General features: G+C 51.9%; 10 protein-coding genes across 10 annotated transcripts; 3 read left to right on the forward strand and 7 right to left on the reverse strand.

Moving 5' to 3' along the window:
- Nucleotides 1-820: 820 nt before the first annotated feature.
- Nucleotides 821-2,812, reverse strand: GT037_010857 (uncharacterized protein; the record flags this gene model as incomplete). Its single annotated transcript, XM_038935904.1, has 1 exon — nucleotides 821-2,812. One exon carries the CDS (start codon nucleotides 2,810-2,812, stop codon nucleotides 821-823), a length of 1,992 nt encoding a protein of 663 aa, XP_038781458.1.
- A 539-nt stretch (nucleotides 2,813-3,351) lies between these two features.
- Nucleotides 3,352-4,771, reverse strand: GT037_010858 (glycosyltransferase family 1 protein; the record flags this gene model as incomplete). Its single annotated transcript, XM_038935905.1, has 3 exons — nucleotides 3,352-4,409; nucleotides 4,456-4,653; nucleotides 4,699-4,771. 3 exons carry the CDS (start codon nucleotides 4,769-4,771, stop codon nucleotides 3,352-3,354), a joined length of 1,329 nt encoding a protein of 442 aa, XP_038781459.1.
- A 2,973-nt stretch (nucleotides 4,772-7,744) lies between these two features.
- On the reverse strand, nucleotides 7,745-8,950 carry GT037_010859 (uncharacterized protein; the record flags this gene model as incomplete). Its single annotated transcript, XM_038935906.1, has 1 exon — nucleotides 7,745-8,950. One exon carries the CDS (start codon nucleotides 8,948-8,950, stop codon nucleotides 7,745-7,747), a length of 1,206 nt encoding a protein of 401 aa, XP_038781460.1.
- A 2,001-nt stretch (nucleotides 8,951-10,951) lies between these two features.
- On the forward strand, nucleotides 10,952-12,448 carry GT037_010860 (uncharacterized protein; the record flags this gene model as incomplete). The annotated part of the gene is made up of 2 exons (XM_038935907.1): nucleotides 10,952-11,397; nucleotides 11,437-12,448. The coding sequence occupies 2 exons, from the start codon at nucleotides 10,952-10,954 to the stop codon at nucleotides 12,446-12,448; spliced, it is 1,458 nt and encodes a 485-aa protein (XP_038781461.1).
- Nucleotides 12,449-12,872: 424 nt separating this feature from the next.
- GT037_010861 (uncharacterized protein) lies at nucleotides 12,873-13,415 on the reverse strand (the record flags this gene model as incomplete). The annotated part of the gene is made up of 3 exons (XM_038935908.1): nucleotides 12,873-12,929; nucleotides 13,006-13,132; nucleotides 13,252-13,415. 3 exons carry the CDS (start codon nucleotides 13,413-13,415, stop codon nucleotides 12,873-12,875), a joined length of 348 nt encoding a protein of 115 aa, XP_038781462.1.
- Nucleotides 13,416-14,423: 1,008 nt separating this feature from the next.
- Nucleotides 14,424-17,727, reverse strand: GT037_010862 (rho guanyl nucleotide exchange factor; the record flags this gene model as incomplete). The annotated part of the gene is made up of 3 exons (XM_038935909.1): nucleotides 14,424-16,247; nucleotides 16,293-16,649; nucleotides 16,696-17,727. 3 exons carry the CDS (start codon nucleotides 17,725-17,727, stop codon nucleotides 14,424-14,426), a joined length of 3,213 nt encoding a protein of 1,070 aa, XP_038781463.1.
- Nucleotides 17,728-18,434: 707 nt separating this feature from the next.
- Nucleotides 18,435-19,285, forward strand: GT037_010863 (26s proteasome non-atpase regulatory subunit 9; the record flags this gene model as incomplete). Its single annotated transcript, XM_038935910.1, has 4 exons — nucleotides 18,435-18,590; nucleotides 18,642-18,714; nucleotides 18,765-19,093; nucleotides 19,154-19,285. 4 exons carry the CDS (start codon nucleotides 18,435-18,437, stop codon nucleotides 19,283-19,285), a joined length of 690 nt encoding a protein of 229 aa, XP_038781464.1.
- A 496-nt stretch (nucleotides 19,286-19,781) lies between these two features.
- GT037_010864 (gtp-binding nuclear protein ran) lies at nucleotides 19,782-20,658 on the forward strand (the record flags this gene model as incomplete). Its single annotated transcript, XM_038935911.1, has 4 exons — nucleotides 19,782-19,856; nucleotides 19,972-20,064; nucleotides 20,119-20,272; nucleotides 20,321-20,658. The coding sequence occupies 4 exons, from the start codon at nucleotides 19,782-19,784 to the stop codon at nucleotides 20,656-20,658; spliced, it is 660 nt and encodes a 219-aa protein (XP_038781465.1).
- A 782-nt stretch (nucleotides 20,659-21,440) lies between these two features.
- On the reverse strand, nucleotides 21,441-23,716 carry GT037_010865 (c6 zinc finger domain-containing protein; the record flags this gene model as incomplete). Its single annotated transcript, XM_038935912.1, has 3 exons — nucleotides 21,441-22,241; nucleotides 22,482-23,185; nucleotides 23,230-23,716. 3 exons carry the CDS (start codon nucleotides 23,714-23,716, stop codon nucleotides 21,441-21,443), a joined length of 1,992 nt encoding a protein of 663 aa, XP_038781466.1.
- A 1,345-nt stretch (nucleotides 23,717-25,061) lies between these two features.
- Nucleotides 25,062-26,554, reverse strand: GT037_010866 (udp-glucose 4-epimerase; the record flags this gene model as incomplete). The annotated part of the gene is made up of 3 exons (XM_038935913.1): nucleotides 25,062-25,288; nucleotides 25,350-25,602; nucleotides 25,652-26,554. 3 exons carry the CDS (start codon nucleotides 26,552-26,554, stop codon nucleotides 25,062-25,064), a joined length of 1,383 nt encoding a protein of 460 aa, XP_038781467.1.
- Nucleotides 26,555-27,905: the final 1,351 nt, after the last annotated feature.

The raw sequence follows: 27,905 nt of genomic DNA on the forward strand, positions 1-27,905 counted from the left end.
CACTTTACATATTCAACTATCAATTGGGAGATGACACTTACAATACACAGGCCGCAATATTCCATTGCCCATATAGATCATTCTTGTACCCACGACGTACTCGCCGACAGTGCTGTACTAATATGAGTCGCGGCAAATGTTAACTTTAGTCCCTTTTAGTCTTTCGATGTCGCTTTATTCTCTCACTAGACTTTTCACTCATCTCTCAGTGCAAGGGGCACTGCGCTGATTCGCGGACCTTCCAAAGCGGTCATTTCTCCCGACTCAAACTCGAGTACAATCTTGAGCTCCTGCGATTCCTGGAATTCTCAAACTTCGCATCGACCACCGCAAAAAGAACTCCAATGATGGAGCTAGGGCTTCTTCTGGCAGAGTGAACTGATGACGTAAGAGACGAACGAGCTTGGTGAAGCTAGAACATGTTTTATACTCTTTTTTTTCGAGCGAAAAAAGTAAGGTACACCGTCTTACATTGATCATGCTACTACAGCTAGGTCACAGAGAGCCGACTGCTAGGATAGGGGAGACGTAGTGGTAAATTGGCATCGACGTTAAAATCAATGCAAAAACTATGTAGGACATGTAACGTTTGCCTGGAAATACGCCTCCAGAGCCATTGTACTTGATTGCGATCTTACATGGCCGGCTACGGATTACCCTGAGTATCAGTTGACCTTTAAGAATTAACTCGGCATTTCCTGTAAGAAAACGTTATCAGGATAGGTGTTTCGTACATCTCGCATGACACTACATACTCAACTCATCTTCCACACCGCCTAGCGCCCACAAAGCCACCAAAACCCAACCCAACCCGTCTCTCTTAGAGCCCATATCCCCTCAACCACCTCAACTCCCTAGCCTGCTGCTCCAACGCCCTCCTCATCTCCACGTCGTACTGCCTCTCCCTAACCTTGTCCCCTTGGTGTCCCCCCTCCATACTCCCTCCCTGTACTTCCAACGCATCCTCAAAAACATCCCTCGCCATGGGCGGCTCCTTGCCAAAGCCCAAAAGCCCCAACCTTCCATCCCCCGTCCATAGCACCAGGTTATTCAGGCCTAGGCAAGAGAACGACTCGGTAGACTCTGGTGCGTATTGCGATGATGTTGTTGTAGTAGTAGTAGTAGGAAGAATCTTCTGGACAATGTCGCCCCAGCTGGCCTCTGAATCTGGCGTCGCGTTTACAAGGTTACCATGATCATGCTGCTGTTCCAGAGTAGAAGCAGAACCATCCTTTGACCGTCGTTGAAAATCGTTGATGTTGAGCTGCCTCACAGGCGTCGAGCCATCCCTCTCCACCCACTTCAACCCTCCATTTCCATCTGCAAAAACCAGACGAGTCCCATGTGGCGCCACAGACAGGAGTTTGGAGCTACTAGCCGTCTGCCGGTTCTGATAGTATGCTTTTGAGCGACCACCGCCACGCCCAGATGTTGTCGTGCGGCTATCGCTCGAGTTAATACTCCTCTCGGGTTCGCCAGATAGGCCGTACAGCTCCAGACTGCCTTTACCCTTGTACTCGCCCGCTGCGATCAAGGTAAACCCCCTTGTAGATTTGACGTCGTGGAGGAGAGACGGATTGGCGTAAGGGGTGCCGAGACGCAGATGATGCGGCACAAAAGGGTGAGGGAGGGCAGCAAGGCAGGACAGACGAGCGCCCGAGTGCACAGTACCGCGAAGACGGGGGAAGTATCTCCGATCAAAGTTTAGCATCGAGGTGAAGCGGCCAGCGACCCAGATGTCGCCGTTGCCGTCCCACTCGCGCGTCGTGGGCAGATGGAGGATAGACAGCGCGCCGGGCTGGGAGAGGCTGACATGGCCGTGCAGGTCCCCGGTATCGAGGCGCGAGAAGTCGTTATCTGCGGGGCCGCTAATGAGCTCGCAGCGCACCGAAGAAGAGGGTGGTGCAGGCGGTTTCCGACTATCGTGCAGATGCAGCGTCCAGTTTGTTCCAATCGTCAAGGGCGTGCTGTGATGTGCTTCGCTCAGCGCGGTAACGGGAAACGGATACGGCGTGCGCGAGACAACTTGAAGCGTGTTCAGATCCGTCTCAACGAGCTCGTTCTTGACAGCGAAGAAGCCTTTGGCCAACTTGCTGTCTATGCTCACGCATTCTACCGCACCCGTTTCCGTCATGACGGCGTGGCTCTGCGCAAGTCTCGTGTCGTAGTCCAAGTCGCTTCCCCGGTTCGCCAGTAACCCGATATCAGACTTGGCAATCATGGTTCCCTGGCGGTCGCTGGCAGCAGAGGCGTCCCAGATACATATCCGGCCGTCGTCTAGCGGCGCGACAAGCTTATCCGCCAGGCCATGCTGATCGAACAAGACACCCGCGCCCGTAGCCTCCCTCCTCCCGTCCCCGTACTCTCTCCCCTCGGTCCCGGCATCTTGAAACCAACTCAGGCTCGGCTCGGCATGCCTCTGAATGAAGTCGTCGTACCAATTCACCTTCTCGTCAGGATAACTAGGATCCCAGTTGGCTATCAGCGCCTGGCGTCTCCTGCCTGCGTTCCTCTGCTGCTGTACGTCGGCACTCGGCGCATCTGTGTCGTGCACCGAGGTATCGAATGTGTTGGAGAGAGTATCGGCGGCGCGTATGAGCTCAGCGAGACGGGGGTCGATGTCGGGAGGCGTGATGTCGAGGCGGCGGCGACGGCGCTCGGCGGCAGAATGGGAGAAGCAGAGAGACTTCCAGAGGTTGTTGTCGCGCGAGAGGGATAGGAAGGCGCGGGAGACATGTTGGAGGTTGACGAGCTCGGCGGGTTCGAGATAAGAGATTATGAGGAGGATGAGCTCGTCGGGCAGGTGGATCATGGTGAAAAAACAAGGAAGAAACGAACGGGTGCTCTCATGCTACGTGTGGGTGACAATGATGGTTGCGACACGCGTTATCTTGGACATCTTCGAGTCCCCCATAGCCTTCTCCGGGTTCAAGGGCTCAAGGGCTCGAGGGCTGACGACATGCCGCCGACGGACATGACTCGCTGCCCTTTTTCCCCCACACACCGCCTTCCCCCATTCGCACTCGGCATTTTCTGGAGAGGGCTGATGTCCATGTCCAAGTAAAATGAGTATAAACCTTTGATTTAAACTAGTCGTCATAAGTTGCTAGAGACGTCCATGCAGTTACATGGATTCTGTATTTCAAAATTAGAACAGTATCATGCTGATCTGAATCTGAATCTGGATTTGAAGGTATCGCTACCCCCATCATTATACACAAATTTCTCGTGCATGGTATCTTCCCTATGCTTTGAAAAAAAGAAAAGAAAAAAGCTGCAGTAGCCTCGTCATATATATGTTAATGCCCTCCCAAAGAAAACGCCTGCCAGGAAAAGTGAACAACCCCCCCTCTACCGCTTCGGCATCTGCTTCTCCAGATCCTCAGGTGGCGTTGTAACAGACGGCAGCTCAGCCACAGGCTGTGGAGGCCTATACGGTTGGTACGGCTGCCCTTTCTCATTAAGAACAGGATGGACACTATTATCAGGCAGTTCCGCAGCATCGGGGTGGCTGAAGGCGGCTTGTGCAGGCGAGTACTGAGGTGGTTGGCTATCCCATGTGTTCCTGTTCCCATTACCACCACCAATCCCAACAGCATCAGGTCCGTAGGGAGCGCCCTGTCCCGGTTGGAAACCATTTCCGGAAGGAAGTTCAGAGATGCGATTTGGCTGTCCGGCTCCAACGGGGTTACCGTCAATCTCTGCCGTGGCGGGTCGCGAGTTTCGGTATGTTTCTTTCTTGCTGAGTTTTGCTGCCGCGGCACCGCCGACGAGCGGGCTGTCTCCTTCAATTTCCGAAGCTTCTTTGTAGGGGTTGGCGGCTTGTTGGCGACGCTTGCGGAGGAGCCAGAAGATTATACCGAGGAGAGCGAGTGCGAGGGGAATGCCGACTGCGCATCCGATGATAAGACCTAGGTTCGAGCTCGATCCGCTGTCAGAGTCTCCATTGGCATTGTCGTTGCTTGAGCCGGCGGTTGCAGTCGGGGTAACGAGAACGGTGTTTTCAATGGTGACTACTCCCGCACTGCCTGTGGAAAGGCTCGTCGCAACGGAGCTAAAAGGTGTAGGCGTAGTAGTGACCGAGTCTGGTGTTGCAGTTCCCGAATTTGAATCGTCGGTTGTAGAAGGAGCAGCTGAAGACCGCTGCGCTGACGTTTGTGATGCCGAGTTTCCACCTCCTGATGATCCACCACTTGTCGCCAGGCCAGTAATGGTAGCAATGTTGGGGTTAGTCGACGCTTGATTCGAGCCAATCGTCGCGTAGGCATTTCCGTTTTGCAGCGCGAAAAAAGGTCGTGGTGACGGTGATTCCTGGCAGCATTTTACGTTTGTGTCGTCTGCGTTGCAGCACCACTGGTCGTCGTGATCGGCGCACTGCTTTATCGACTCGCCACCACCGACTGTCATGCCTGTTGTACGTCAGTCGTGTTCAGTTTAACAAGTCAGCATTCCTACCGTAGGTGCACATGTTCGAAGCACATCCTTCCGACTTCCAAGTCTTGTCTGTACAGCTATATCGGCCGTACAGGTTGTTAGCGGGATAGTGGCAGAGACCATTGTCGAGGCACTCCCAGCTATCCGGACAGCAAGCAGAGCCCTCTGCTGTTGAGCAGGGCTTCTCTGTGTCTGGGGCTTTGTTGCCATTGGGGTAGTCTGTTCGGTCAGCTGTTGTTCGTCGACAATACACGGGATACCTACAGCATTGCTGGGCAGTAGCATGAGCCGCAAGAGCAGCGACGGCAGCAGCGCGCAACCACACGAGTGTAGGCATGATGCGCTTTTGTCCAGAATGGATCCCTTGCTCGGTGAAAAGAGCGGTGCTTTGACGCCTCAATCGATCCTCGCACTGGGTCGACGTTGTGATTTCAGATGTCAAGTGGAGCTCGCTCAGAGTAAGGGTAAGTGAAGTGAGAGTGCAAGAAAGGACAAGGTCACGGAGACGGCCAGCAGCTGGAGATCAAAGACAAGGAACAGAAAGGCGACTGCACAATGATCGCACACACGACTCTGTGCGGACGCCATTTGCACGCCATCCAAGCCCTGTCACTCTCATCCTGGATATACACCGAACGAGCACCCAACCGCAAAAAAGCAAACTTTACCCCATTCGTCCAATTAAACTTCTTTCTCCACAACGCATACGCCCCTCGGTTGCTCGCAATTCGTTCGTCTAGTTACCGAGTGAGTGGCAGGTCACGGTGAGGTCATCGGATATAGCGGTCCCTTGCGCTAGTTCCAAAGCGGGTCCCCGTATCGCTCCTCAGGGTTGCGATGAAAGGTGGTACCAACCCGCAACCACGCCGATCCATTGTCGCGCACTGTGGCTTTAGCGAAGCCACGCATACCTGAAACTAACGCAGTCGACCTTTAATACAGCCCGGAATGCGAACCACTTTGAAGCTGCTGGAGGCGCAGAGCAAGCACTTTACTGTTACTGCGCTCAAGTGACATGCCGCCGATACGAGCGATCGACGCCCCAGTCGCGGGCGAGTTGAAGGGCATGATTCGAGAGAAAGAAAACCGGCTTTTCGCGGCAGCAGTGCGCTACACCTGGCAGCTGTCTTGCACCCATCCATGTGGTTATCCGTCTCTTATATTAACGTGTGTCGTACGTAGCATGCGTATCTGTACCAATTGCCATGTCTCGCTTCAGCGTGTCGCACCTTGAACCACCACTCACTCCGCGGCTCCTATCTCGTACTGCACTTCGACCTTCGCCTTCATGCCAGCGATGCATGCAGGGATCGCCCATCGGTAATGACGGCTTCGTGTCACGGCGAGACAGAGCGTCGCGGAGTTTGAGCGACGCAAATGACGTCGTCGGCGTACGGGGAAAGGTATCGAGGTTGCAAGCGAACAAGGCCGGGAGAAGCTTGGGAAGAATTCTAATTGTGGCCCGCCGCCAAAATGGTCTCTCAGCCTCGCACGCCGTCGCCTTGCCCTGCGTCAGGACTGTGACTTCGTACACCCACACTTTTTAGCACAGCTTCTACAGCTTCTACGCAACTTCGTATTCACGGCTAGGTACTTTGCATCGGAATCTCCGGTGCTTCACCATTGGCTTCATGGTGATATGCAGGTCGTTGTCGATCTACTGGGCCTTGCAAACTATCGTAATCCGGTGATTCCAGGGGGTTGCACTGCTATCGCGAGCTCGTGTTTGTGTCGTTGCAAGGCGTTTGTACCACTGCGCAACATCCTGCACGAGCGGCTGTGCCCTGCGCCTGACAGCTTCTACAGCAGTACATGTAAACCTTTTTCATTTTGCCATCTGAAGAATCGCTGAGTGTCAAAAAGTACTCTTAGGCTCAACCTCGGTACAACTCCATCTTTCCATCGGTCCTTTCCTACTGCTTAGACTTCCACTAGGCGAGTCTTTAGGCTCGCAGCTTCGCCGCGCAACTCCACCAAGACCCTCGCCTCCCGTATTCGGTCGAATATGGACATGATTCTTCCCTGTGTTGCTACGCTAGGCACTTGTGGCAATCTACATTGATTTATTGGAAACCGCATCTACGCTGTTCGTCAGGTGCCGCGAGCACCATGGATTTTTCTGCTCGAACTACAAACAAGTGCCTCGTTATACCCACAAAGTAAACCGCGGAATCGAATGCGAATGCTGACACGCTTGCCTAGACAGGCGCAAGAACTCAAGCTATCAATTCTTCTCCTCCATTCGAATAGGCCCTCCGATCTCTTGAGCTCTGTTGTATCGCGATTGTTTAAACATATTACCGTAATTTTATGTATACTAATCATCACCACCACTAGATTATCAGAACGTCGAGTCTACGAAAGACATGTCTGGCCGCCGTTCCTGAACAACCGAGCAGCTAATCCCTCCACGGGCCCTTACCAGAATTTACGCGACAAGAATCCTATCGGAATTCGAGCGCGAACACCAGAACAAGACACGAAGCATTAACAAAAACACTCAATTCCTAATCAGCATTTCTTGACATGGAAACCAGTCTCGCGACCTCCATCTTCCCATCATTATCACTGCATGTCCACAAATGTCACTCAAAAAAAGAAAACTTAGGGCTTGACAAGGGCCGGGCCATCGCCTCCGTAGACTCTTGACACTTCGTGTTTGTGAGACGAGTCCTATGTGCGTTCACGAGATATCGCTCGTCGTCTTCTTGATACATGGCTCAGACCACACGCCACCCTCGATTCCACCACCTTCGATCTTGTGCACTACTCATAGCAATGCCCTTGAAGACGATCGGGAAACTTAACAACTCAGAAAACAATCTACGACATTGCTTGTTTTTCCCAATACCAAGCACCGAATGATGCCAAGCCACCTGCTGCTTCCCAAAAACCACGACGAGGAAGCTTGAATTCCATCTGTAATACTCGACAGTCGCACGCATGTTAATATTTTTAGTAGGGCCTTCAGCAAGCACATCATCTGTGTGCTGTGGCGTGTTACGGCGCGAGGTTCATAGGAAGGGAAAATAGGAATACCGAGTCCACGGCCACTAGAGCGAAATGGTGGGTGGCACTAATTGAGCCTTAGATGATGAAGCGTGCAAGTGGAACGTCCAAGGAGTGCGGGGTTTACGACCAAGATGATCCAATAAGAGTGACCTTAAAGTTGCAGATACTAAATGAATGGATTGTATAGCTAGCATACAGTGAAGGTCAATATGAGCAGATACTAAGCGAACGAATCGTACAGTTGGCATACAGCACAAAATAGCACAAGCAACTGGAAAATGGCAGTAGCAAGCTCCATCTACTTAAGCTTGATCTCAGTCCTACTCAGGTCGTCGGTAGCGTTGTACCCAATTCGATGTAGAGTCGCAGAGCCATCACTGCGGGTAGCTTGTATCCATACACGGTCTGTGAGAAGGACGAGAACCGTTTGAGGTCCAATGTTGAAGGTATGTGTTTTCTCAGTCTCTTGGTATTCACTCGATGAATAGGATTGCGACGCCGTGAATTGGTAGTTGAGGGTGACGTCTACGCCTCCGCCAATAGCCTTGATTCCAAAGGAGGATGTGATCGACACACCAGCCGAGTGCGTCATCTCTTGCGACTGTGTTGCGGAGACGCCCTTGGTTATCTTTGTCGAGTGGGTTCCAGATTGGTCGGCAGCGTTCCTGGCCACGTCTTCAACGTACCATGCAGTGCGTCTTTGGAGCGTGATGAACGGATGGGATATCAGATTTAGACACGCATTATCCGTTGGAGAGAAGAAGGCGGTAAAGGGCAATGTGACTGCACACTGCGCTAGCTCATCAAACACGTCTCCTTCACGAGGAATCTTATCCTTGGTGAATACTGGTAGGTCTGCGCTGAAGCGTTTGAAGTCCTTCGGAACGGGCAGTCCGAGGACTTTGGCACGGCTGTATTCAGGCTTGCTGTATGCCGAGTTGGCAATGAACAGATCAGTAAGAACTGGAATCTTATCGGACCCGTCCACGCTCATTTGGGGTTTGACAATTGGCCAAACGGAGACATCCATCTTGGCTCCAGAGTAACTATCACTCCAGACGCTGTCCGCACCGAAGTCGGATTGCAAGACAAGGTCCGATCGAACGCACCATATTGCCGTGGTGCTTGGAGAATTGTAATTACCAACGCAGACATCTCCCAGTGCGACGTAACCAGAGGGCGCAGTGGGCTTCCAGATTGAGCCGTCATGTTTACCTCCACTACCGCGGTCTTCCCAAATCCTCGAATAACCAGTGGGACTAGCAACAGCTGGTCTTCCAGAACCGTTGGGAGCATTGCCAACCAAAAGCGTCGCTCTTTTGTTGTTCTGATCCTGGTAGTTTGGAGTAATAAAGGAACCCAAGGGACGCAAGTCGCCCTGAGACTTCGCATGAAAGAAACTTCCGTCCCTCTTAGCGCCCGTCTCAGTATCACTATACTTCCAGTCGAATTCTTTGGTAAGCGTCACCCTCAGGTCACCAAAATCGCGGGTTTCGTTCGGCATTGTAGTCGTGGTAGTGTGACGACAGTGGCAGAATTGTCAAAGAGTACTTGAGAAGTCGTACTTGAGAGTTGAAGTGATTGACTGAAGGCTGATACTTACTGAAAGCAGCCAAAACCAGATGCTTTATAGTGTCTCGTGTTCCAAGAGTGAGCACGAGAGGCATCCATGTCTTCCAGGAAATCTCAGCATGCATGCACCTGTTACGCAGCCTGATAAGTGTTGTTGAAGTTCATCGGTAGAGAACCTACGAATGGGTGTCGTTCGCAACTACACCACAGTGGAGCATCCGTTGCTTTTCCCTCCAACGCTAGGAAACAATTGTAAGGAGGAGATCTGAACTAAGCTGTCAACGTGGTATTGTGTTACACAGCAGTGACGGTGAGAAGCTTTGTGCGTCACGAGAAAAAACAAAAGCAAAGATATATAATGCATAAGACGAGTTGTAAATACAAGACGTGACCACTTTTGCAGCAACTAGAATTATAGTGCCTAGGATGGGGTTGACGATTGCTGCCAGGTGGGTTGCACTTTGCCTGCAGATAGACATGCGTCTACACCATTCGCGAAGAATACCGTCGCATGCTCCGTGATAGACGGATAGACATGTGATTCTAGGAGGCCTAGTGTGTTGCACTAAATAACATGAAGATCGGCCAGGTACATCTACCAGCCTCTCGCCTAGACAAGTCTTAGGATCATGCAATCTATCAAACTCGCAGAAAGACGGAAATGAACCAAAGACTAAGATGCCGAAGGCGAGACAACACAAGTGATTGCGTTGTTACTCAGTGCGTTACGCTTGTCCTTTCGAGTGGAAATGTTCCAGAACTCGCGAGGGAAAGCATACCTGACCTCGCCGAGCCAGGAAAATGTCACCTGAGTTCGATATGCGCCTTCCATCCATCTTCTACCGATCTCGGCACAATCGCGACTTGGCCCTAAGTATGGGTCGGCCCTTTCCCGCAGCGTGCATGTGTCGATGTGGTGTAGTGGAAAAAACTAAAAAAAAAATACGGTATGCAGTATGCGCCCTTTGTCCGGGCTACTAGTTCCGTTTGTTTAGGGTGTTCGTTGGATCCTTCGTATGAAAGTAAGACGAAAAACAAAAACTAGCCCAGCAACGCATCCGGAATACGACCGATGGCTCTGCAAGGCCTATTTCAGCCCATTTTCTACATTCGCTCAAGACCGAAATGATTCTGAGGACGAAATGTAGATAGGTATGGACAAATTTCAGATCAAAGTCTTGGTATGCATAGCCGATGATATGCGCTTATCCAGACCGAAGAAATGAACAATGATAGGTTACAATAATATGGTTTGGTTGAGATCGAGGATAATTTTCATCACAGACTACATGAGGAGGTAGGGATGAACTGCGCAACTATCAATCATGTGACGTACACACTATGATGCACTGCTCCATGCTATAGCTTGATGTCATTCACCTAGGTGCTATGGAACTTTGGCTGACACATTTAATAATCCAGTGAAACGCCCGCTGCACAATTATTGTCATACCGAATGGTATTCTGAAGAACTTCCAATGCTTGCCGTCAGGCGTTTCGCACTTGGAGCAGGTCTGATTCGAGGGGTTGGAGCTGGCAGATTGTTAGTGGATCAACGGTCGCATAGCCCCCTAGTATCCTCGTAGTTCCTCGGCAGTAACCATCATATATCCCTGTCATCGCAGCCTTGCACCTTGCCCGGCGCACAGATTCCTACAACGCTTCCCTGCACCGCTGGTGTTTTGACTTCGAGCAAAATCCGAGTGCACATATTCTGTAGTCCATGTGCAGCCTCATTGGTCGGCCTTGTGCGATTTACGTTGTTTGTCCACATTTCGGGTTGGACCTGATTGGCGCCTTGGTTCTAGGCCGCCAAATAGCACATTTGTCTGTCATCTCAACTCTTCTAGCATTCTAAATACGATTCTTGTCCCTATGGAAAAGTACTTTAAAATCTTGAAGCAGACGACTATACTCCGGCCCTGACAGAAACATGAGCTTATCGGCTTGCGACGGCGATCACAAGGCTAAAACATTTAGCTACACATCACTCGATCTCTCCCAGCGCTCTATTCGTCTACTTTTGCTCCACCCGGACCGGTCTGAAAGCGGACACATTGAATGCACATTACGCGATGCGACAGTCAATGATGACTACGTCTGCTTATCCTACGTATGGGGCCAGCCTGACAAAGGCTATACAGTAATTATTAATGGGCGACCGCATCGCGTTCGGATAAATCTATACAGATTTCTGCAGCAGGCTAGAAAGAAAGACCTCGGATGGCTATGGATTGATGCGTTGTGTATTGATCAGGAAAATCTTGCAGAGAGAACGCATCAGGTGCAACAGATGGGGAGCATATACTCGCGGGCGAGCAGAGTTATTTCATGGCTGGGATCAAGCCCTGATATGGCCAACGTGTTGCGAAACGTCGAGTCGCATTACCGGCGAAACGTCGAGTTGCATTACCGACGAAACTGGATAGAAGGATACGAACTAGATACGGACGTAGGAATCTTGTTTGCCCACGAATACTGGACCCGGGCATGGGTTACCCAAGAAGTCGTTCTTGCGCGTCGACACACTCTAATGGCGGATGGAACAATGCTTCCGATGAACCATCTCCATCCACTTCTCGGGCCTACCGATGATTCCAGACATCTCATACGGTTGCTGCAACTTCAGGACGTAAGCCCGAATTATTTCCACGGCAGGAGACTTGTACATCTTCTTGAGGAATTTCGTATGCAGGAGTGCGCGATTCCACACGATCGTGTGTTTTCCCTGTTAGCTCTATGTGGGCAAGGCTCAGATCTGGAAGTCGATTACGAAGCATCCGTTGAAGAAATATTGTGGAGAATATGCTATACCTGCACCTTCTGCCTTTGCTCTTTGGACATTGTAAGCCGCACATTGTTACACGGACCTGACACATGGTGGAAAATCGATCGGCCAATGTCAAGCTTTACGTTCTTGCGATCACGTTACGCAGAAGTGCGGACACACAACGTTCAACGAAGGGGGAATCACGTCTTCTTTGGACACCCCAGAGGTACCTTATATACCTTTGACCACTTTAGATTCGATGAATCGACCGATGGATATGTCTGCCTGAGTTCCTACACGGCAGTGTATCTCATTCCGACCGGCCGGATCTGTAGAAAGTATGGATGGGACGGCGATTGGTACCTGGCCTTATGTGTGAGCTCTAGTAGCAACGGGTTCGACTTCTTTCATCTACCAGGCTCGTCCAACACCATCCCGGACAGCGCTGAAATACGCGAAAAGAGATTGAATTTCCAAACTCAACACTGGCCTGATGACCTCAAGGTGGTATACGACAAACCTGGATCCTGTACTATCCGTCTTCCGCTAGCGTTCTGGATTGAACTTGTAAGATCGCGAACCCGAGGGCGGTTAGATTCAGAGGGATATTATCCCTGCGGATTAAAAGGACGAGGCGGTCTAAAGATCTCGTTTATGTAGCCACGACAAACCATGCTTATCAGCGTGTAGAGAGCTCTTCACATACTCATCACCTGTGTCTCCAGATTTTCACTTTCCTTCTCATCGACGAAGGCAATTCGTCTACTTCTTTCGCGTGTCAAGCCTTGGACCGTCGATCGCTATAAACGTCCCAAAACGACAGGCAGAGGCAGTCACAATCCACACACATCACCATCGCAGCCAGACACAAATTCATTGTAGACATTCCATTCCATTGTAGATGCCTATCAACCATGCAGGATGCAGGAAAAGGTGTCATCCCAATCCCTCCTTGCAAGCCAGCAGCTCTCGCTCACTAGCTAAACCCCATCCACCCCCTTCCAAGTCATGATATCATATCGAAAGTCATAAGAAAGACTAAGATCGTTCGCTCATCGTCACGCTGTAGACATGATCGAGGCGTCTAGTGGGCTTGACGTCCGCCCTGAGTCTCGTTGGTGATGCCGATGCGCTCAGAGTTCTGTTTTTAAAAGACGGGCTAGTCAGCGACCATGTTTTCGAGAATGCGATGGTGTCGGAAACAGGAAGTTACATACCTCGCTCGACTGAACCTCACCCTCCTGAAGGATCTTCTTGAAGATGTCATCCTCCTTTGCGCCAGCACCAAACTCATTCTCTAGCTGCTGCTTGGAAGCCGTGTTGAGCACACCCTGCTTGCCGTGTCTGTTTCTCATGCGTTAGCAAATAAACGTTCTCTTCCCCATTTGAGGCGCCCAGAAAACACATTTCTCTCTCTCTCTCTCCGTTGGCGAACGGCTCGGACGTTGTTGTGACAAACTTACTCGGGTACCATGACCTTCCACCCAGCAACAACCTCAACCATAGGAATGCTGCTGTCAGCCTTCCACTTCTGCAGCGCCTCTACGCTCTCGACAAAGATGGTGAATAGGTCGCCTGTGCTGCCCTTGTAGAAGACTTGGGTCTGGGGGGAGTTTCCGCGGGCCATTGTGTCGTAGATGTGGCTATTAAGTGTGGTATCGTATGGAGATTAATTTGTGTGTATGTGTGAGAAGAGGGAGGATTGCAGTGTAAAGTTGTGAGAACAGTAACTGGTAATGTGATGATGGAGGGGAAAGCTATGGAGGGGCTATTTAGCTGCACGACAACACAGCTCTGAGCTTTGACCGGTAGCGCTACGTCATTGCCAAGCCTCACGCAGCTTTCATCGCAGCCTGGGAAGCTTGCGGGCTAAAGCAAGTAGAGTGGCTATCTGCTACGTAAGCCTCTTGGTTTCACAGGGCTGCATTGCGGCTCTTGCTGAAACAATGCGCCAAGGGTGTATTGTCTGCCCCCTCTCCGAGCAATGCGATGCTAGCATAGAAGAAGAGACCTCCAGCAACACCGCCACGATCCATCCAACCACCTAGCAGGCTCTGGCCTGATGATCGCAGGCAGTCTCCGATATACGATGCGATGTGTCTGAAATAGCATCCAAGCTTGATCAGTAACAACAGCACCACCAACAACAAAGGGAGATTTGGGCTACATAGTGAATCTGCATACGACCACACATTTCAAAGACGACACTATAAACACAACTCTCATTTCAACAGCTATCCAAATATACGTGTCTTCTTTCTCTCTTTGCTATCACTACCCCACCATCACGCGATCCATCGCGTGTGCCAGCTAGTACAATGACGTCATGCCGTCATGCCAGTCTCCCGATCCCCAGAGTCCAACGTGGTCATATGAGGGACGGGTGTACCTTGCAGTAACCTTGCTGATCGCAATGCCACGACTGTTTGTGCACTGCCCCATCGGCCTCTTTTGTCGTCATTGCCGTCGATGTCGATGGCCGCTTCAATTCGTGGTATTCATAGTCTCATTAACTTGCTGTTGAGCGCAAGGATAGTCGTAATCGTAATCGTGGTCGTAACAGTCGTCAAGTGTCAAAGGAAAGCCATACACCTTCCATCCCTAGCTCTTGCCCCCTAGTGTGTGTTGTCTTTACCTATCTAAAGAAATTAAAAATCCTACTCTTGCTCTTCGTGAACTTGTTCGAAGCCACACTCGCCACACCTGCAGAAGCCGGTCTCGAATCAGTCTTGTTGTACTCGCATTGTCTCTTCTGCCTCCTGTTCTCCATATGCTTCGTGACGTCCACTTCATTGGGTAGCACAGCACCCCTCAGCGTCGTTGCAGTCGAGTCCTTGCTCGCCTTTCTCTCGGCCGCCCTCGCACTAGACTCTGATCGTGGAAGACTGATCAGATTCGTCGACAGCCTCCTAACTTTCTTCGGCTTATTCAGCGCCATTTTATCAGTCGTCGCCGGCCGTTCGACGCCAATAGCATGATTAGCAAGTCTCCTCCGTCTACTCCCCGGCCTCGAATCCCTGACCTCAAAATCCTCAGGCAAAAACGCCGCAGGTGCGCTGTGGAAATTCACCACAGGCGGCAGTACAACAGCAGGCCGTCTGTCCGTCGCCACAGATTGCGCGCGCAGATTCCCATTCGACATCTTGTGCATGCGACTGCCAAAGGAATCTTCAGAGCGTGTGTTACTTGTGTTAGATAGGCTGGGAGATCTCCGCGAGAAATTGCTCGCGATGCTTGCCATACTCAGTTTGCGCATGACGGAGTTGGCCGAAGCGCGAATCTGGGTTTCCATCCGCCTGTTCGACATGCCAGGGAAGGGCAGCATGTCTTTCGTCCATACATCTTCTAGTGCCCCTTCTAGACGGATGCGCTCGGCTCGGCGGGGAGCTAATGTGGGGATGTGGTTTGAGGAGAGGTGAGATTGCGATCGTGTTACTACGCTGGGTGAGAAAGTAGGAGGTGTGTCTGGTAACTTCTGCGCCTGGGTGTTTTTGATGATGACTTGACTCATGTTTGTTTTTGCGCCTAGAGTCGCTGCTCGGTGGACGGACATGCGTCGCACGAGAGTGTTTGCGTGGCCGAAAACAGGGCCGAGAGACTTGAGTCCTAGCGACAGGGAGGTGTACATGTCTTGCATATTAGATTGGCCTTCGACGAAATCGTGTGTCTCGTAGACAATACGCTCGCGTAGCTGCTTCTTCCACACTTCTTCTTCCTGGGAGCTGCAGGCGCTGAAGATGAGTTCGTGCAGGCGGTGGCCGTGTTCGAAGACGAATTTCCATGTATGTGGAGCGGTGTGGCACTGGATGCCCCGGCCATTATCAGACTCCTCGATGCTGGCATTGGCGAGTCCAATGGAAGCGACGACGGTGTAAGGTGTATGGAACCGACTTGCCGTTGCAAGTACCAGACAAGATTTGTACAGGACGCATACCAGGTATGAGCCTTTGATACGATCAGGTGTCTGATAGGTGACATGCAGAGCGCCACAAAGGAGAACATGTCCAAGAAGGCGGAAGACGAGAGCTCGAGATATCTTGTAGTCCGAGAAAGCTAATCGGTCTTGTAGCTGCCAGGTGATTTCAATGAGGCGCCGGGTCTGAGGGTCGTCTTTGGCTTTGTCGACTTCGCGAATAGTCTCTTGTAGACGGAAGAGAGCTTTCTCAAGTTCGGCGTGCGCTTCAGGGTCGTCGTACACGGGCGTGTGGCGGCATAAGTCATCGAATAGTAAAGGGTACTTACAGACTCGCTGGATCGGCTTGATCAAGAGATCGGGAAAACTGAGCGCCTTCTTGCTACCCGCTTCTCGATTATTCTCTGATGCAACCACCTTCTGCAGCGCTTCGACACCTCGCTCGTACTCTTGCCAGCCGTGTAGTCCTTTGCACATGGTGGTAAGGTCTTGAGACATTGTCGTCCAATGCGCACCATATTCCTCGTATGTGAAGAAGCGTTTCATCTAGAACGCGTCAGCAGCGGATATTGCAGCGTCAAACATACGTACATGTTTATTGAAGACCTTGGCGATGTTCCCTGCCGTCTGCGTGTCGGTCACTAGGCCTCGGGGCCTGCGATCTGGTGACCGCCCAATCTCTAAGGAATGCCTGAGCCTTCTGGCCGTTTTGTGCTCGGCAAAGCGCCCTGGGACGATGTCTGCGCTATGAAAACGTATGTGTTTGGCTTTCGTCACGGGATACATCTCTTGATAAGCGCTTTTTGTGAAATCTGCCTGAGGTACAACATGGTGGAGTTCGGCGAGCAAGTCTTCGTGGAGCTGTAAGATCTGAGAAATGTTCTGTTGTATGGATGATCGCGTCTGACCCGATAGAGTAGGAAGGGCAGTAAGGATCATGAAATAGTCCTTAAAGGTCAGTAGTTGACCAGAGTGGCTTGTTCGGGTAACATACGTTGATCAAAACCTTGAGGTCCGCGATGTAGCTTTCTTCCGATGATATCAATTCTTCAACAACCTTGCGACGCTGCAATGATCGAAGCCATGCGTTCTCATCAAGCACAGGTCCCAATGCGCCGCGATAGCTTTCAAGTGATCTACGTGCTTCAGAGTAGTTGCCGCTTCTGTTGCCCAAGCGAACCTTGCCCACCTCCGAGCGAGGCGCGATGCTCTTGCTAGCAGTGGTCATCGAAGCCGACTTCATTGCCGTCACGTAACCCATTGAAGATGTCATAGACTCTGACGTTCGACGTGCCGACTCAGAAAGTCTCCCTAGCGGTCGCGAAAGGACAGATGAGCCGTCTGTAGGGTCAAAAGATAGCCGCGGTAAGTCTGAGAAGTTTTCTTTCCATCGCTGAGCATGCCGACGTTTTAGGGTACTCATCCACCGCCGGAAGGGTTGCGAGGAAACAGTAATCGCAACAGATTCTTGTTCGTACTCTTCGCGTGGCTCATTTCCATCGTCGTCGGTACAGCGGCCTTCTGGTAATGGTACATGGATGGCTTCGTAGAGGTTGAACAGGCGTGTATCATCAAAGTTGTTATCATCAATGTCCATGTCTTCAGCTGAGTCTTGGTCGTCAGAAGACGACCCCACCACCTGCTGCGACTCATGGTACCCTCTTGGGATTGGCTTCGGAAGGGCAGTCAGTCGTGAGAATGACGGGGGTGGTCGATCAGGCCCACAGTTCCGCTTGCGTGGCTCTTCGACAACATGTCTGGTGTTGAAAGGGAAGCCGGGTTTTTCAGGCACAAGATCCAGCAGCGACTGAGAGGTGAGGGGTGGTGTGTTCTCGTTACTTGGAGACCAGTCGGCTCTAGTGGCACCAAGGGAATACAATGAGCACGCGGAGCCATTGCGAGCGGCGATGTCGCTCAGCGGTGCAAGCAACGTGTCTTTTTGAGGAGAGCAGGAATTCAGGTATGGGTTGTCGCTGAAGGAACGCTTGAGTGGGCTCTGAGGCCGAAGCGACAATACATATGCCATGTCAGTGCAGGTCGAGTAGTCGACGCTATGATAGGACGTGTACGAAGGCTTGTTGCGGCATGAGATAAATACTACTGCATCCAACGACGATGGCTTAAGGAGAGACTTGGTCGATGCAGAGCGACAAGGAAGCTAGACAAAGCATGTTGGATATGACTACTGGGTACGCAGGCCGAAAGAGGTCGGGGGAAAGTGCACAGCGGCGCAAATTCTCCAGAACGTGATGGCGGCATTTAGATAGAAAGGGTCCAGACGGCGCATCGTAAAGCGCAGACGATCGGGGAGCCATGGACGGAGTTTGGTTAGGGGCGAGTGGTGAGCCATGGACTCAGAGCAGCTAACATGGCGGCCGCATTGTGTTTTGCATATTTTGGTAGTCGCGACTCACTATGACGGCAAGAGCGACGGTAGAATGACTTCGCTTTGGCCATGTCGACGCTGGTAGCGAGGCAGCTGAATCGAGTGCATGTGTCTTGCGAGGCTATTTGCGATGCGCGCATGTCACGCGCGCACCTTGACGATTACTGAAGTTTGGTAGAGAAGTGAAGAGGTGAAAGAAGCAAGGCCGACTGTTCCGGTAGTTTTGCCCCGCACCATTGGCCACTCGTCGCCAGCTCGAGCTCCCCTCCCCCACACCAAGCTCAGCTGGGCAAGCTGTGGTAAGCAGTCCAACAATCTTGCGACCTTATTCTCACAGCGTCTACATAATGGATGACATGCACGCGCCGACTGTCTCTTCGGGGCCTACGTCATCAGGCTACTCGAATGGCATTCCGAAAGAGCAGCTGACGCTCCAGGAGCTCATGGCGGAAAAGGATCGAGTAGAGGCAGAGTTGAAGGCATTAGGGCAGGTGCTGGATTCGGTACGCAAGTCAGGGCTGTAGGCGAGATAAGCAATTAACGTCTTGTTGTAGCATGGCGTGCGCATGAGTACCGGCCTGACGACCCTTGACGGCTTCCCTCGCAGTGACATCGACGTCCCTCAGAGTGAGCGCTGCAGGAGCCTGCGTCATGCCACAGGTCGCTGACCGTCGCAGTACGAACGACGCGCGCGCGCATCATCCGGCTCAAGAATGACTACAAGGACCTCATGTCGCGCATCGAGAAGGGTCTCCACGAGCACCACGCCCGACTACAGGAGCAGGCGAGTGCTCCTGCGACGACCAACGGAGCACAGGCAGAGCTCAGCGCCCCGCCCGCCGCCATCGAGGCGCCTTTCGCAAAGGTCAACAGCGTCGTGGCAGACAGCCCGGCAGCCACAGCGGGCCTGCAGGTGGGCGACACGATAACCAAGTTTGGCTGGGTGGACTGGACAAACCACGAGAGGCTGTCGCGCGTGGCAGAGGCAGTATCGCAGAACGAAGGGGTGCGTCGACGATAGACGGGATACCTCCAGCATTGCGTGCACGAGGCTTACAGCATACAGATTCCCATTGCCGTCAAGGCGCTGCGAGCCAACCCATCGGGCGGCCCGGCAGAGACGGTCCAGATGCAACTCACACCACGGAGGAACTGGGGCGGAAGAGGGCTATTGGGCTGCCATCTGCTGCCCATGTAGGGTGGGCGAGCAGGTGGATGCGCTGGGTGGCGCACTGGTTTGGCCAACAAGCATAGCGACAAAGCATAGCATGATACCCGGCGTTAATTGCTCGAGACAACGAGACAACAAAACATTTCAGAGGCGTTAATTGCTCGAGACAACGAGACAAACGAAACATTTCATTGTCCAAGTTGCTTCATGGCAGCTTGATGGCAGATTGTGTGTGTGATGACTGCTGTAGCCTAACCTGCCTAACCTGCCTGGCTGTGAGGTCAAAATTGCGGAAGGCGCCAAGAGATTTACACCGCCCGGGCGCCAACACTTGAGCACAACAAAACCTCTTCTTGCCCACTTCACGCCCGCAACTTTCCCCACTCTTTATCACCTGTAAGTCTGCACCACCGCCTTTTGCTCAATAAAACCGGGCGACCTCGACTAACATCTTTTCTGCTCAGCTTCTGCCCACCAACCCCCCCTCACTCACACACATCACCCCGCCACAACACTCGACAACATGGCCGAGACTGCCGCACAAGGCTCAGTCCCAACCTTCAAGCTCGTGCTTGTCGGTGATGGTGGTACTGGAAAGGTACGATGCTTGTTGCAGTCACTCGCGCAGCCGTCTCAACAGAGAGACTCCAGACGGCTGCGCGATTCAAGGCTGCGCAAACCGTGGCAGAAGATTGCTAACAGCCCCACTACAGACCACCTTCGTCAAGCGCCATTTGACTGGAGAGTTTGAGAAGAAGTACATCGCGACGCTCGGAGTAGAGGTCCACCCTCTCGGCTTCACCACCGTATGTTACCCGATCCTCGTCACATGGCGCGATACGGTACTAACCAGATAACAGAACCTCGGACCCATCCAGTTCGACGTGTGGGACACCGCTGGTCAGGAGAAGTTTGGTGGTCTCCGCGATGGATACTACATCAACGGCCAGTGCGGTATCATCATGTTCGACGTTACCTCGCGTATCACATACAAGAACGTCCCCAACTGGCACCGTACGTCTCCCTCACTCTTATCATTTACCACCAGACTAATCTCTTCAGGCGACCTGGTCCGTGTCTGCGAGAACATCCCCATCGTCCTCACCGGTAACAAGGTCGACGTCAAAGAGCGCAAGGTCAAGGCAAAGTCCATCACCTTCCACCGAAAGAAGAACCTCCAGTACTACGACATCTCCGCCAAGTCCAACTACAACTTCGAGAAGCCCTTCCTCTGGCTCGCCAGGAAACTCGTCGGCAACCAGTCTCTCGACTTTGTCGCCGCCCCTGCTCTTGCGCCTCCCGAGGTCCAGGTCGACCAGGCCGTTCTCGACCAGTACCGACAGGAGATGGAGGCCGCCTCTGCCTTGCCTCTGCCCGATGAGGACGACGCCGATTTGTAGATAACGGTCATGAGCGCTGCTCTAGGCCACGGCTAGGGCTCTAATGGGTATACGACATGGGATGAGATTTAGTTGGAATGGGAAACGGATATGCGACCGAGGGCATCTTTAGTGAAAATTGGGCATAACGAGGAGGAATTGCGGAGGTATCCGACATGAAGCGCTGGACTAGCCGGCGCTTCGACGAATGAACAACTAGACGTTCTGCATCAATGACTCAAGACACGATTGACGATTAGGAGGGCTTCTCGATTCTGCTATTAACACGCACAATGGCGTAACTACCACTACTACTACTACTACTACTACTACTACGACAACAGCATGCTTCATATCTTCGTTATATCCCTTTCCAACAGCACCGTATTGTTCCAACAGCGCTGGCTCGCTGCTAGGGGATTTTGTGAATGCGCCACCTGATCCCGAATAAAAGATACGACAACGTGATATCCGATGTGCTCATGATACAGATAAAGAGGGGCGCATAGAAGCAGACATGAAAGCGCCTGGAAGACATCGCAGCGATAGAGATTCATCAACTGATTAAATGAGAAGATTCGCTCGCTGTACTTGAGAGACGCATGTGTTTTGACGACGCAACAGAATATCAAAACAACAAATGATATCGGCGCGAGAACGAGACAAACTAAATCGAAAGTGAGCAACAAGAACAAGCAAGACGAGTCAATGTCTACGACTTCAACATCCTAGAGAAGAAAGGGTCAGCATATGATTCAAGCACTCAGAACTGTCAGAAGAAGGGAGAGAAAAAAGGGAAATACTCACGGCGCAATCAACTGCGCATACTGCTGCGTCGGGACCTCGCGTCCTTCCTCGATAACCCCTCTGATGACATCCCCTTGGTGTAAATTACTCCACAAATGTATTGACATGGCCTTCTTACTATTGAACAACGTATGCGCCACGCCCCTCACCTGTCCGAGCACCACATTAGCAATGGGCCACGTATTGCTATACTGTTGCAGCGTGCCGACATCGAGGCGTATCGATTGTTTGATGATGTCGTCCTGGCCGTCCGGAACGAGGAAGGACCAATAAGAAAGATGGACGACGCTCGCCATCACCACGACGCAGGTGAAAAGGGGAGTATGCTTTATCAGGTTTCCGGGGAGACGAATCAAGGCCGAGATGTTTTCAGCAGACGTCAGGCACTTTGCCGTGTGAATCTCTCTCGTCTGCGTCGGCAGCAAGACTTGGCCTGGTTGCACGCATATGTTTACGCCTTCGACGCGTCCGAAACCCAGATTACTGCGCGGCCGGTGCAGCATGATTGTGCTGCCGGCATTCACCATGTGCGCTTGGAAGAGGACCTCGTCGATGTGGCCGTCATTGGATACAAGTTCCATTTTGGAAGCGGGTAAGTGGAGACGCCAGTTGCAAAGGTATTGGTCTACGACGTCGACGGCGTGGTACTCAAAGGTGCTGTCGAGACGAGCGGTTTCGAAGACTTTCCCCAGGATACGGATGGCGTCTATCAGGTAAGTGAAGGAGGAGAAGGTGAAGGCATGGGCGAGAAAAGACGAGTCATCGTAGTCTTGGAGGGTTGGTGGATAAGGGATTTGCTGTGCGTACGTGTCAGTCTTCTCTTGTTTTTTTTTCTCTTTCTCTCTTTGGGGGTCAACGATGCACTCCGCGGAATAGATAAGGTTTGACATGCAAGTTATCACTCGATCAAGTATGACATGCAAGTCAGACGATCTTATCTGAAGCAGCAAGGGTACACGATCGCGCTAAAGAGGGAAACATTGCCAAGCCGATTTGACACATGTCAGAATGTGACAGCAAGGGTATGAGGGACTTACACCTGAGAGATACTGGTCTTGCTCGCATGGCAACGGGACGTCGGTCACTACGTCTTTCAGTCTGAACTGCACGCCTGGATTGACTGCTGTCATCATGCCGTTGGCTGTGAACATGGACCACCATGTTCTCCGCCAGCTCTCTTCCAACTGAGGGTCGTTCTCTCCATGCACAAGCGCAAACTCCATCCGGTTGAGGCCAATCTCCAGCGTCAGGTTTTGAGCAATGCTGAAGATTTGTGCTGAGCGTAGGACCTCGTTGTGAGCGTGGAGACCAATGGCAAAGAGCAGTAGTGCTTGTACCGACCACGCGTCTCTCGGGTAGTTGTTGCTGTCGATCTGCTGATCCAAAGCTTCTTTATACATGGCTGTGGGCACGGATGGTATGAAACTGGACCCGATGAACTGGACAGCGTATTCCAAAAGTGGGGCATGGCGTTCCTTGAAGATTTCCACTAACCTGGGTTCCGGGAGACAAAAGGGATGTGAATTGTAGAAGAAATGGTAGAATGCCTGGATAGCAGTCTCTGGTCCCAAATGACCAAAGCGGTTCAGACGTGCGGTTCCATTTAGGTTGAGTTGAGCAACTGGTGGGGCCACAGGTCGGACGCCAAGGCCATGAGTTGGGCTGAGCTGGTTCAAGCCAGCATCGCCATTGTAGGAATACTCTGGTGAGGAGATGTGGCCGCTGGTCACTGGAACTTCACCTGAACGTGTTAGACATGTCAACTTGATGGTCGCGATTACCTACCATTGGGAGTCGTTGTTGTCGTCGTTGTCGTTGTGGTTGTCGCGTTATCTTCCTTGGTTTTCCGCTTTCCTTTCCAGCCTCTTCGCGACTTGATGTAAGTGCATTCCACATTGTCGGTCCTACATCGGGAACATCGTACACCACCGTCGCATTTCAAATGTCTGCTGCGACATGGGACACATGCGACAGCGACCGATGCTCTGGTTTGGTCGTTAGGCGACTGCTTCTGACTGGTCTTCCCGCCCGTTCCTTTGCTGCCGCTGTCGGATTGGGGAGTCTGCGCCGGCGGGGTACTTCCATTGATGCTGCTCTGGGTGGTAATGCTTGCTGCTGGCGACAGATGGAGCCCTAGTGAGGGCGATAATGGCGATGTGGAGTCTGATTGCGAGTGGAAGTCCTGGTGGCCACCACCCCAGAAAGCGGGATCTACGCCAGCCGAGATGTTGGAAGGAGCGCTGCCCGTCATGTGCTGGCCAGGCATTGCCATTGCGGAAGGGGGCATCTGAATCAGCACCTGTTCTAATAGCAACTTTTGAAGCGTCCACGGTATCCAGGTCGGTGTGGTTTTGCGACTGTGCGTAAGGTAGAGGCGTTGAGGTTCCTAACGGGTGCGGGCTGCTAGACTGTTGACAAGGGCACGTGATGCCCTTGGCTTAGCGCTGAATCGCTCGCCAAAAAGCTTCCGACTCTCGAACCCGTCTGCCATCCAATCGGTCGTGTTCGCCGAACGCAAGATGCAAGGCAAGGGGAGCCTCAGCCTCCCTTGCTGGCCCCTCTGCGACCGCCCTCGCTCAGCTCTTCAGCTTAGGACAACATGTATTGTGCAACCTCATCGCACTGTCGAAGAAGGCCCGGACAACCCCGTCGCCTTTGACGCACCGTTGGATCCTGCCGTCGCCTGTACTCGCTTGTACGATTCAACGCAAGCCTGCCGGTTTGAAACGCGGGATTGGCGAATCGGGTCCCGCAAACTGCTTACACGGAGATGCCGTCGTCAATTACTGGGCCGTTTTGGGGCGCATTCCCGTCACCGCCGCGTTGCTAGCCCACAATCCGCCCTTCGCTCTGGCAGTTTATCGTGGGGTTAGTGGTTGTTGCGCACAGTTCGGCGGAAAGGGTTGAGTGTAGCGATCCAGCTGGAGTAGTGGGCTTGCCACAGAGTCTATCTAATGCGATTGGATGTTGTTTTTAGTCGACGAAATGTGATCCGCGGGCAGTGCGGGCAGCGTCGTAGCAACCGAGTGTTGCCTTTAGGATCTCGGCTCGATCTAGGATTTCGGTTCGATGCAAGGTCGCCTTGGCTCGCTATGCTGACTTTACCTTATCTAATACCAGTAACGAGCCCACCCACACGAAGAGGAAAAGCAATTCAAGCGCAGTCTGGATTGGCCAGAAGAGGGTTTTCTAAACGCTGGATGAATATGAAAGGAGGCGGACCTGCTCGAAGCTTCTAGAGCTTTTTAACGCTCGACACTGGTTTTGTCACTTCCTGGACGTGGCTGCAATTTCCTGAACAATATTAGCCTCGTGGCAATTTACGGCGGCAGCGAACAAGAGCATGGAAGCACGTCGCGTCAGAGATTCCCGTCTTTCAGACTTCGCGCTCGAGCCTGATGGATAACATCGTGGAAATCTCGATGCTGGTGCGCAAGAACACTGATTCGCCAGGCATCCTCATACAAGATCGTCGCATTTGCATTGGTCGATCATTTGAGGAGATTGGGTATTGAATTTCGATGATGTCTATCTTGCTGGATTACCGCCGATGCTAGAGAATGCAGGAAATGAAAGTTGGAGAAGACAGATCAAAAGCGTCCGGAAAGGCTGTTGGACTACAACTCTGGGCATCGAGCCTTGGTGAAGTTCCACACATCGCCAGAACAGTCATTCAATGACCTCTCTGCTTTCCACTGCAGCTCGGTCTCCGCACGTCGCACCTCCGCCACGCAGAAGCCGACGTCTCCTGCCCTCCGGCCAACTTCTCTGGCTGGAATCTTCCGTTGAGATGCATCTTCCAGACTCTGGAGTACTTCACGAACGGTGTGTCCTCGCCCTGTTCCTGGTCGGGTTTAGTATGAGACTTTGCAATGGCTTGCGCTTTTTCAAGAGTTTCGACTTACCGAGATTGTAAGTTCTGAAAGGCGCAGTAATGCGCCCGGCTGTCGAAGCTGTCAACGCTGCGATGTGGCCTCGAGCCAAATCCACTACATGAATAAAATCTCGAACAGCTGTTCCATCTGGGGTATTCCAATCGGTACCAAATATGTCTAAAACAGACTTGGTGCCGGTTAAGACTGTCGCGATAACTGGAATTAGGTTGCTTGGTTTCTGCCGAGGGTCTTCACCTAGGACACCAGACTCATGACAACCAACCTGCAGCCGTTAACTATTTCTCCGTATCTCAAGTATTGATTGTACATACTGGATTGAAGTATCGCAAGGCGGTTATGGACCATGTGGGGTCAGAGTATGCCAGATCTGCCAAGATGGATTCACACATAAACTTCGATCGTCCGTAAGGCGATGTGAGGCCTAGGACCCCTGGTAAAACTCGACGTTCTGTTCCGTCGTTTTCTACGAACGACTCCGGATGGTGGACACAAAGTTCCTCGCGAAGAGGTAGCCCGCAATTGGCGCCCTCGCCATACACCGTTGCGGAAGACGAAAATACGAAATTCTTAATGTCGAACTCTTCCAGCAAGGCAAGAAAGTCAACGAGTCCGCAAACGTTGTTGTTGTAGTATTTCAAAGGCATCCGTATACTCTCCTCCACCGACTTGTACGCCGCGAAATGGATGACACCTAATATCCTACATTGTCGCTCAACGACGGGTTCTGGCGCGTCATCCATGTCCATATCAATGCCGGAATCCATTCTTCGCAGTGTCGAGTACGGATGGCCTGCTGCAGCAGGTGCTGGCTTCTTGATGATTGAATACGATGAATAGCTGGCCAACACGGTTTTCATCTGTGCGCTTCTGTAATCCAGCTGACGGAAGTGCAGTGCTGGCATTCGACGCTCCTGCATTGCGCAGTATTCTGCGGCAAGAGACCGTACTCTTGTCAAGACGTCTTCGTACGAGTTGCTCAAATCGTCGATGACCAGAACGTTATAGCCTTCCTTGAGCAATTCCAATACCGTGTGCGAGCCAATATACCCCAGTCCGCCAACGACCATGATAAAGGCAGAATTAGATCCATCGATGTCTAGAGGATCCGCAACTAGTTCGTCGTCGAATAGTACAGACCGCTCTGTTGCTGGTGTGTTGAGTACCTCTGGTGTCACAGAAGGCGACGGCGAATATTGTGAAGAGAATGACGACATGTTGGACAAACACGGTTGCTTAGCGAATGGATAAAGAAGAGAGAATCTGTTGATCTTTACGGCGCTACTTTTCTCGATACGTCCGAAAATCTTTATACGCACCACCACTCAACAACAGCCTCAACTCACGATCAATTAGGCAGAAGGCGCCAGAGTCTGACTTTTCCTGCGCCGTCAATATTGTTTACGTTGCTTGGCACGATGCGGCCTCTTCATCCCGACTCATCAGTTTCGGAGTCTCCCCAGGTCTAGCACTCTCGAAATATACTCTCGCATCGCTAACCATCCCTGTCCAATTTGCATGACCGAGCGCGCAATACGTACCCGTGTGGGTTGCATTGCCGCGTCTTCTAATTTCTGAAAATACCATCGTCTGGGCCACAAGAGATCCAACGTGGGCATACTGCGAGGCTTCTTTCGATACCCGATCCCGGCATTCGTTAAGCTTGTTCTCGGTGCCCAAACACACTACGGAAGTATTCATTCCACATTGCCGTTCGTCAGCAGTCAGTCGCTGTATCTCTCCATGTGTTGCTCTCCGTTGACTGATCTCGGCCGAAATCGATATTTCGTCATCGGCTCTCAGCTAGCCGCGCTCCAAGTAGAGCTATGAACAGGCCTGGCTTGGTGATTCTTCTGCTCTACGTCTGTCCCTTAGCAGGCGCATGAGATGCCCTTTACGATGTGTATGATACTGTACCTTTGTGTTATTGTTACTTGTCATACCGTAGCTAACTACATCCGCCACCCAAAGAGTATTGTCATTTCTTTCGAGTACAGTTTACAATCGTAATCAACATACATAACGGGCCCAGGGAGGGCGCATTGCCGAATGCAGAGGATTCAACAGTCATTGAGGCGCTCAACTTGCTCAACAATGTACGCACTATCGGCTATGCAACAACCACGTGGTGTACTAGGGACTTGAGTTCTGTACTTGACGAAACTGCTGTCTCTTCGGTCTGGGGGAGAATACAGTTCTTCACTAGCGTTGGGCGGCATCTTCGTCGACGAGACACCTACACAGTACGCCTCGACCCATGCTGTGTATCTTGATAGCATCTCCTCAAGCAGTTGAAGAAAGCCTCGGACTAAAGGACAGTTATATTGGTAAGGTGAGCCCGCTTTCCTTTGCATTAGTAGTACGAACAAACGCGGAAGTTGGCTCTTCTGGATCCTTGTTATGGTGCCATCCACTCTACCAGGAGTTTCCGAGTGACTTACGCGCCTCGAAATACACAACCTCCAATCCCGGCAGTTACGTGAGCATAAGGTTAACTCTGCACTCCCGTCCACAACTCTGGCGCCCTTCCAGTGCCTCTTTATTTCGATGTAGCAACCCTCAAAGTAC

Source organism: Alternaria burnsii (genome assembly GCF_013036055.1).
Source record: "Alternaria burnsii strain CBS107.38 chromosome Unknown 751, whole genome shotgun sequence".
In the NCBI taxonomy this organism is placed as follows: Eukaryota; Fungi; Ascomycota; class Dothideomycetes; order Pleosporales; family Pleosporaceae; genus Alternaria; species Alternaria burnsii.